This window comes from Octopus bimaculoides, chromosome 4 (genome assembly GCF_001194135.2).
Source record: "Octopus bimaculoides isolate UCB-OBI-ISO-001 chromosome 4, ASM119413v2, whole genome shotgun sequence".
Taxonomy (NCBI): Eukaryota; Metazoa; Mollusca; class Cephalopoda; order Octopoda; family Octopodidae; genus Octopus; species Octopus bimaculoides.
In genome coordinates, this window is record NC_068984.1 from 11,230,403 (window position 1) to 11,240,609 (window position 10,207).

The following is a 10,207-nucleotide window of genomic DNA, read 5'->3' on the forward strand; positions in this document are numbered from 1 at the left end:
ATATATATATATATAGCAAATGAAAGGCAGAAGATGGAATATACATGAATTTATTATTAATCATGACAATTGTTTCAACACACCAGGCATCGATTCCTCTTGGGTGGGACACTCAACAACTGGTTCAGGAGCATCCAGTGGTGCAGATGTATCTCGTCGGGTGATAAATAAATACAACTCGTTAAAATGATTGTTCCGCAATGTAACTTTCCATTTTGTAGAGAGAAAAAACAGCCAGACGGAGGACCAAAAATAAAATCACAGATGACAAAAGGAGAAACGAACACACAAATCCAGTGAGAAAAGTATTAAAAATAACTGTTAACAGATATGGAATATATACACACGCTCAGGCAAGCTGCGTAGTGCAAATGCACTCGCTCATACAAGCAGCCACAAAAATATGAGCATACGCACACATGGGGTTGGGTGCACTCATGATCACAAAGTGTGTGTGCCTGTGCGTGTGTTTGTGTGTGTGTGTGTATATATATATATATATATATATATATACACACACACCATATAATTTCATGTTTAGTCCTACCATACGGCACTTTTGGCAACTGTTTAATTTTCTAACAAAGATCAATTATTGTATGTCTATATTTATTCTGACATGAGTTATTGCTACAGTAATAGAATTTCACCATACGACTAACAAGTCCATTGGTGGATGAAATGTTATATATGATTTATCTATCAGCTTCATCTTTCATGCTTTTATCTAAACTACATTGTAATTGATATAGTTTCTTCATTTCTACACACACACACACACACACACACACACACACACACACACACACACACACACACACACACACACACACATATCTATATACGCTCAGTGTTTAGAGCGTCGAGCTTACGATCGTGAGGTTGTGAGTTTGAAGACCTAGACCAGGCTGCATGTTGTGTTCTTGAGCAAGACACTTTATTTCACATTGCTCCAGTTCACTCAGCTGTAGAAATGAGTTGCAACATCAGTGACCAGGTTACAGTTGGTGTGATGAAAATTTTGAGACATCAAATAATAAATGTTTAAGTGAAGTTAACAGCTTTATGTGTTTTGAGAGACTAATATACATCTTCCACATTGTAATTGTCTTAGTTAGTAATCTTTCATCTACAGTTTTATTGTTCATCTTAAAATCTCCTTCAACTGTGTCTTAACTTTAATGAGTTAAGGTTTGTTTTCTTCTTGGAAAATTCTTCATTTTCTTTACAATTTCTAATAAGATATTCTCTTTTAAACAAGTTTAAACTTCTAACAATTTGATTCTTTTGTGCGTAACTATCTCAGCAATCAATGAACCAAGGAACCTTTTATTACCATTCTTTTGTAAATCTCTCATCACTCTCACCTCTCCATTTCCAAAGAATTGGTGTTCTTTTAAAGTTTGTCATTAGTAGTGCTAAATGATTTTCATTAATAACCTCTTATCTTTCATCATTTCTTAATATTGGAAACATGATTAATTCTCAAATTATATATCATATATTTTCTACTATTTCCAGAAAAGTGATATGTCTAATAAACCAGTTTGTTTTATTTTATGTAAGAAAATTTGATACGTTATTAGCCTCATGGCTTCTCTGCCTTGCAGGTTGCTTCTCAAAGACTTACTTATGCTGAAATTATAAACTAGTCTACTGCATGTTTCTTTAAACTCGTTTGCATGCTTGAACAATATTTGATTTTAGATTACAAGATTGCTTACAGGATCTTCATCTATGATGTCTCATGGGATACCCAGTACCATTCAACACTGCATATTGGTTTACATGTATTATTAACCCTATCACTAATTTGCTGTACTCTGCAAGCAAAGACAATATCATAGTTGCTAGGATACGAAGCTCTGAAATGAAACTTGATAATAACTACTACTTCTTAGTTAAAAGCTGCCTACAACTGAACAAATAACACATTTCCTCTCTAGAATAGAGACTAAGTCAATAGATAAAGGATAATAAATAAATAAAAAAGGGGGGTGACAAATGTATAAAAAAATTTGTTGTATTATTTTTGTTTTTTAAATCTAAAGAAACCTGTTCACTCAATAATCTAATTTTAACCCCCTTTTCCAAAGGCCAAATATTTGAAAAGAGATTTAATGAAAAGAAGTCTATACTTTTAACTGACTTCAACCAGTAAATACAATTGTTGCAACATTAGCTGTAGTTCACGAATCATTATTGGTTGAAAATGTCTTTTCCCATTTTGATATAGCTCTCCTCTTTCATCATTTATACATTTCAACCACCTCGTATATTTTTATTTACCTATTTAGCTCTCAGTAAATTTATGAATACTACCATCAGCTGGATGTACAGTGACTTAACAAAAACTAATGATTAAACATTATTTCCATTTATTCAATCACATATGTATCAAATTATATCTGAATAGAAGATTTTTTTACTCTTTTAAACAGGAAAATTTTTAATTTGCCTAATGCAATTATTGACAGTATCAATAACATTGCATAATTTGAACTTCACTTAATCTAAGAACATTTAACATTAAACATGTGTGTGTTTATAAAGACTAAAAAAGCATTAGACTCATAAAATATTCCTTGTTTTATGTTGAAAAAAATGTCTTACCTGCAATTAGAGAAGAAATATGACTAAATTGCTGCTTTTACAAAATCTTTATATACACACATACACACACACATACACACACACATACACACATAGGCACAGGTATGGCTTTATGAATGAGAAGTTTACTTCTCAATCACATGGTTTTGGGCTCAGTCCCATTGTATGGCATCTTAAACCATTCAAAATCTTGCGAGTGGATTGGGTTGACTGAAACCAAAATAATCTCATTGTATGTATTTGTCACAACCTAAGTCTCACTTTTTTGTACTTTGTTGGTTATAAATACATTTCACTAAATAATTAGGTAGACTATTGATTGGAATAACTATGTATGCATGCATTTTGTATTTCTCTCTCTTGCTTTATTTCAAATACTCATATACATATATATGTATGTATACTGCTGGAGCATGTTGATACAATCATCAAATTGTATTTCGCCTAATTAATCAAATAGTATTTTATTAAACATTTCCACTTCTCCTTTAAAGATAGCCCAACATCTAACGAACTCTCTTATTTTGTCAAATAGCCTATGTTTTCTGTTATATACTCACTGTTTATATGAATCTGTATATGTTCTTTTCTTTCTTTTCTCATCTTTGTTCTGAGTAAAACTCAAGATTTATTAGTATTTGCTACATAATATTCACTGTATTTCAGTAAATATTCTCTATTAACAATATCTTTTGTTAAAAAATAAAAAAAATTCCCTTCATTTTATCCCTTGTTACAGATGATGCTTCCAGTACAACATCCACATCACAGCGGGTATGTTAAGTTCAATACTTCTCCATTCCCCACTCTCACTCTCTCCCTTATTTCTATAATTTTGGTACTACTTAAAGTACCTATCAAGAATTATGATAAAACATACAGGCCAAAGCCTCTTTCTACTCATTGATGGAAGTTTCTATGGAGTTGAAAAGAGATGCAATGAATTATTGTGAAACAAGATAATGATTTGAGCAAATCAATGATGTCAATGGCCAAGACAGTTTAATGCTTTGTTCTTCTAATAAATTCTTCTGTTTTATATACTCATTGATTACTCCTTACATGGGTATAAGGACAGAAAGTTATAAGAGAGGAATTTAATGAGTATATGGATATGAGGACAGCAATCTATAATAGAAGGATTTAGGAAGTATAATTGATTTCTAGGATATTACTGGTATTGTTTTATTAACATTAAAATGATAAAAACTCAAGTTAACTTCAGTGGGATTTGAACTCAGAACATAAAGTGTTGTAGCTGAATACTAAATTCTGCTCACACTCCATATCACATTTCTTTATTCTATCATTAAGTATATTGTTGATAAAGTATACATGCTATTGTTCTATTCTTTGTAAATGTCTTTATTAGTTCTAACTTAATAGATCTGACAAAATGAGATTTTAAAGTTTCTTTTCAAAGAAGTCTTTCAAAGTAAATTTTTTTGTTCTCCTCTCAGTTATCTTAGGAAGTCATAAATATCATAGTACCATTTTCAAAGACTTTTTTGCCAATTTATTTCTGTTCTTGTTAAACTTTGGCACTAATTTAAGATGTGTTTTGTAATCTTTTACCAAACAAATTACTTTTTCTCTGCTTTTCTCTTGAGATGTTTTCTTTCCACAAATCACTCATAGACCAATATCTAATTATTTATTTATTTTGTTATTTTAGAGTTCTGCTGGTTCAATGATAAATGCAATGGCATATCCTGCAATCAGTGAGAGTGACATCTCACACAGATCTGACCATTCTCCTTACCATCAACCAACAAATGAACGGTAAGTTAGCAATTCCCTGCATTATTTCTGTGACTCTGTAATTTCATGTCAATAATTCAAAGTTCATTTATATATCATTAATAAAATGTAAAATACAGATTTATATATGAGCATTACTACAATTACCAAGAGATGTTGCATACTGTATTTTAACATGTATAAGGAACCCCTTAATTTTGGAAAAAAAGGTTTTGTAAGGGATTATAATATTATGCATGTATAAGAAACTCCCAAATTTTTTTAACCTAATTTTTGACAAAAAAGGGTTCCTTATACATGCTAAAATACAGTAGATGTGTGTGTGTGTGTGTGCTTTTTTTAAACCTTTGTCTATTTAAAGGTTCGTTTTCTCAGATTACAAGGAATTATTCTATCAATAAATGTGAGTGGTCATAATAAGAAAGTGAGAGAAATATTAAGGGTGGGGGAAGATTAACTAGTAGATTGCCTTGAATTCATCTGTATCATGAGAAGATAAAAATACAGATAAAGATGGAAATGGAGAGATAGAAATACAAAGATGAGTGAACAGAGAAATGAACAGGAGATGAGGAGAATAGCCAGAAAAAAATGAAAAGAGAAAGTTGAGATAAAATGATTTGAAAGAAAGATTGAGATGGTATGGGTAAGATAGAAAGAGTTAAGACAAAAATGACAAATGTGAAGGTGGTAAGCTCCTTTTTGTTAGATATGACAATACGACAATTTTGAGATCTTTCATTGTTTAATTTTCTCCAGGTACAGCACAACACAACATGCTGAGCGTCCAAAAGATATGAGCAGACCACCTCGAATTCAAAATCACCAAGTAAGTTCATAATTATAATTACTTTATATTTAGAGGCTTTCTTTTAATTTTTTTTTGTTTTTTCATAAAAGCGGTTTTGGAAAAGAATCTTGACAGCTTCCAGTTTAAAATTACTTTGTGTGTATGTATTTATTATTTTTATTTAAATTTCAGTGCTGTGTACTTAGTATTTTTATGTTATTTATATTAAATTTCAGATTGCAGTCAGAGCATGGATCATTTCATATATTTATAATTAAAACATTCATATATTTTTGCTTGAGTGCCCAATACACACTAGAATTAGGTAACTAATGTTGCGACAGGGAAGAAAACAGGGGTAGCAAACATGAGACTGGAAGAGTGACGGCCTACATAAGAGAAAAAAGAAAGGGCCTGAAGCTGCCTCTTGTATGTATATGTGTGTATGACAGGGGAAAATAGAGAGAGGAGAGACAGAGAAGATGATTGAATTTCCATTAATGCTTTGAACTTAATGATATAAGAAACAAACAGCAGGATAGGCTGAGGTGGAAGAGGAAGAAGTAGAGTGGGGTAAATGATACTAAAGCAGGGAAGAATGTGATAACATTTGGCTGTTGAGTATTTGTGTTTTTTATCATAATAGTAATTTGTGTGGAAGTTTAAAAAAAAACATAGCCCTCCAACATGAATCGGTCCATTGATTCATACCTAATATGATAAAAGTACTTTACTGTGGGCTGTAAAATCTCAGTCAATGTGAAGATATATTGTTAGTGCTTATGTACTAGGTTCAAGTCTCCATTATGTTGTTTCAGCTGTAAAGCTAAGAATATAAGACTTCCAAATATTCTTTTCTATTCTAAGCACAAGACTTCCAAATATTGTCAGTGGAGACAAATCAGTACCAATCTCTGCAACAAATTTGACCCCCATAAAGTCAAAAATATCCATGAGAAGGGAGCATTATAGTTTTAGTTTTTAATTTTAAAATAGGTCATGTTTGCCTTGTTTTAAATATTATCACATTGTCTGACAGTGGTGGTGGTGGTGGTGGTTTAGCCCAAGGTCAGGTCTGGTTCAGCAGAACTGTGATCAAAAGCAAATATTTATAAGACTGTGCCAATCTAATGAGTCTTTAAAACAGGAGGATGGCCACTGCATTTTTTTCTTTTTAGAATATTTTTAAGACTACACTATCCAATGTGTCCTTCCTATTTTTAAAATAGGAAGATGTGATTTTGGGGGCACTTAACTGTTATTTCTAACTACTATGCAAAGGCTCCCTCATTGTCTTATCTTTAGGAGACATTTATGATAATGATCTTCATTCCTGAATGTAGTGGATATATTTACAATGTTAGTGGCAAAGAGCATTAGGTGGAAACAGCAGTAAGGGTTAAAGAAAGGAATAGTGGAAATAGTTTTTCTAGTTTGATAGAGGTTTGTTATTGTTTAGGGGGTCTACCAGGCATGCAAGTAAAGGAATAAACATGTCATTTTCAAGTTGACTTAGAATAAATTGAATGCCATGCAACAACCAAAATATGGTTTTTGTGTAAATATTGTGTATGACCTGTGGCTATAACATACATTGCCTTAGCTTGGTTGATAACTTCTGACATAGGTACAGAGTCAGAATATATTTACTTATGATGCAGATTATCACTAGTTTCTTTAAATTTACTGTTCATTTTATTACCAATTAATTTGTATGAATGGGAAGCTCAAGAAGATATATATCTCTAAATAATAAAGATTTTTTTTTAGTGAGGAACTCTTTAAGCAGTCATTTGACCTGCTAGAAAAAGCAGTCAAACCTCTCTTAAATCATGCCCAGCCATCTTTAAAAAATGACTGCAATGTCTTTCATTTTAGGTAAGCTTAGTTTAGGACTGGCCTGGAGCTTCGCAGTAACAATAAGTTCTTACCTAGGCATGGAAACAAATATTTGGTTGAATTTATTTATTCTATCAATCCCTCAAAGATAGAATATGAAATACCCCCACCCCCCACCCCAGCAAGGTAAGAACTCAAACAATGGATGGATGAAACTAAATGTTTTGTAGCAATCCATCTGGATTTTGTTTTGTAACAATGTCACTTTACAACCCCAATTATTTAACATTTTATTGAACTGTAAAATCTGACAGAATGTCAAAAGTGATAAGATATAGAATGTTATGTTTAAGCTGCCTCATTGGCCTTGTAATTATTCATAATGTTATGTTGAACTAGAATCTCAAGTAGTAGCTATAAAACATGATCACAAACATGAAACATATGTATCAATGAACTGTTGGGTGACCAGAAGACATACAAATGTCCTTGACTCAACAAAGGTTCCAATGTGTTTTAGGTGTAGCTGTGTGGTAAGAAGTTTGCTTCCCAACCATATGGCTTCAGGTTCAGTCCCATTGTGTAGCACCCTGGGCAAGTATCTTCTACTGTAATCACAGGCTTACCAAAGCCTTGTGAGTAAATTTGGTAATTGGAAACTGAAACAAGCCCATTGTGTGTTGGTGTGTTTACATCTCTGTAAATTAGCAATTTGGCAAAAGAGATTGGTTGAATAAACACAACTAAAAATTGAAGGTGGGTGCCCCAGAATGGCCACAGTCTAATGACTGGAGCAAGTAAAAGATAAAAGATAAACATAATAAAAAATTTCTAATGAATGTTACTGTTAAGATGGTTAGTAGACTCAATCCAAACTTAATCTGTTGTTTGGTTTAATACCATCTTTGGTGTGATCAGTGGAATTCAATTTGTTACAAGTATTTGAACCAGCTGTCCAGGAGATGGGCACAAGTAAGCAATAAAGCATTATTCAGATTAATATCTCATCTAACTTATATTAACCATAAACCTTTTGTATTGCTTACAAAAACAGTTAAGACTTTTTTTTTATTAACTGGCAAATTAGCAGTTAATTGTAGATCTGTTTATCTGTCTAAATATTCAGTAAGACAGACCTAAAATAGATCTTTCATGTAAGAACTATGTAAAACATAGATTTGATATTCTGACAATTCTTTTCTATTTTTAACTACTTTCAATAGCAAGAGTAAATAAACTTGTTTTCAAATATAAAATTACTCATGAAAAATATAAATAAATTAGAAATCTATTAATAAAGAGTATTTTTAAGTTAATGAATTATACATTTTCATTACATATCTAATAAAGAAATAAGTAGTTTGGTTCTAGCCAAATATGTACAAAATGTAGATTAAAGCAAATTTTGTTTTAAAAGATTGTGTTAGCCTTGCTTAGTAAAGTGTCGATTTAACTTTAATTGAAAATAGTTTTGTTAAATATTATACTTATTACATATTTGTTTTGTTCTTGTATGAACGTTTCTCTCTTAAACTAGTTATTTGTCCTGATTTTCCTATTTGTTTTTTAATTTAACCACAAGAAAGAGGATCATAATATCAAACTATAGGTATATTTTTATCTCATAATTAATCAGTTTCTAACGAGCATTTCAACATTTCCAAATTATTTGTGAATGTAAGAATTTTTTTTACCAGGTTTCACTTTAAATCACTTTGTATTATTATATTTCATTAAAACTGCCCAAGTTTATATGAATTCATTAGATTTAATAACATTTGAATACATGAGTATAAAAATGAAAACTATATTGGTTACATGACTTTCTAAGCACCAACTACAATTCCATCATCACTATCTTCATTGCTTGACATAGTTCATATTTCTAAAGCTGAGGTGTTGTGCCCTACTTGCTTTACCATAGAGAAAGACTAAATGGAATCTCAGAGTATTGTCAACTAAACTATCATATCTTTCATCAGTTTATTCAAATCTTAATCTTGTGAAATATAGCCTCTGTTATCTCACCTTTATCATCATCTGATAAACTTTTGATGAAACAAATCTTCAACAAAGATTTATAGTTGAAACAATTTCACTGTAATCTTTGTCCTATTTCTGATGTCTAATCATCTAAACCTTGATCTGGTGATGTTTGGGGGCTCAAGCAGACTGACTTAGTCTCAACACAGCCCATTAAATGTTATGAAAATTTTTCATTTTCAATTCTCATACACCAGCAATAAATGAAATATTTTTCTTACAACGTTATAGTGATTGTTTGATAAAATATCATTTCTTCTTTAATTATGTATTCTACTCAACAAAGCACAAGCTGGTGTATGGTTAAAAAGTTCACTTCCCAGCTACAAGGTTTCAGGTTCAATATCACTGTGTGGCACTATAGATTTGAGCCAATCAAAGCCTTAAGAAGCCGAATGTGTGGGTGGGGGTGGATGTGTGTGTCTCAACACCATGTAATAGTTATAAATGAATACCACAGTCATCCATGCAATGTCCCCCACCCCCACCCATTGTCAGTCTTCCTTGAAAACTGGTGCGAGGAAGAACATCTGACCAAATCTGCCTTAGCAGTTTCCATCTGATCCATGCAACCATGGAAAAGTGATCATTAAACTGATAATTATGATGATGAATTCATCTTTAATAAATTCATTTCATTTCATTATAATCCTGTTTTTGTACAGAGCTCTGATATTTGCATGACGAACAAATAAGAATTATCTAAAAGCCTTGCAACACTTTGTGGAATCACAAAAATCAAGTGAAATAAAAGTGTTGTTATTTTGTTTTAATGGAGTCTCTCATTGCACAGATTTTAGTGATTCTTCAGTTTAATGACTTTTATTATTCTGGCTATCTTGAAAATGTTTTAGCAACTATGTTACTTTATTTAAAATGAAAAGATTATTACAAAACACGTATAGTTGTTAGCATACAATTCAACAATATAGAGACACACACACACATATTGATGTTTGTTTTATGTCAAGCTATATTTAAAAACTGTTTAACAATAAACTGAAGGATTACTCAATACTCTTTAGTAGAGTACATATTAATTTTTAGAAGGAACAGGCTGATAGTGACTTTGAGGTTTTGTGCCGCTCACCTTCATTAGACTGAAACTTCAAAGTCACTGTCAACTTTTTCCTTGTAAAAGTTTTATATATATATATATAT

General features: G+C 31.5%; 1 protein-coding gene across 2 annotated transcripts in view; it reads left to right on the forward strand.

Annotated features, from left to right (window-relative positions):
* Positions 1-10,207, forward strand: part of LOC106872181 (membrane-associated guanylate kinase, WW and PDZ domain-containing protein 1) — a 709,375-nt gene that overhangs the window by 678,600 nt on the left and 20,568 nt on the right. For both annotated transcript variants that reach the window (XM_052966880.1, XM_052966879.1), the window contains exons 23-25: positions 3,353-3,387; positions 4,289-4,395; positions 5,134-5,203. In XM_052966880.1, the coding sequence (XP_052822840.1) occupies positions 3,353-3,387; positions 4,289-4,395; positions 5,134-5,203 (212 nt within the window). The remainder of the gene's footprint in view (positions 1-3,352; positions 3,388-4,288; positions 4,396-5,133; positions 5,204-10,207) is intronic.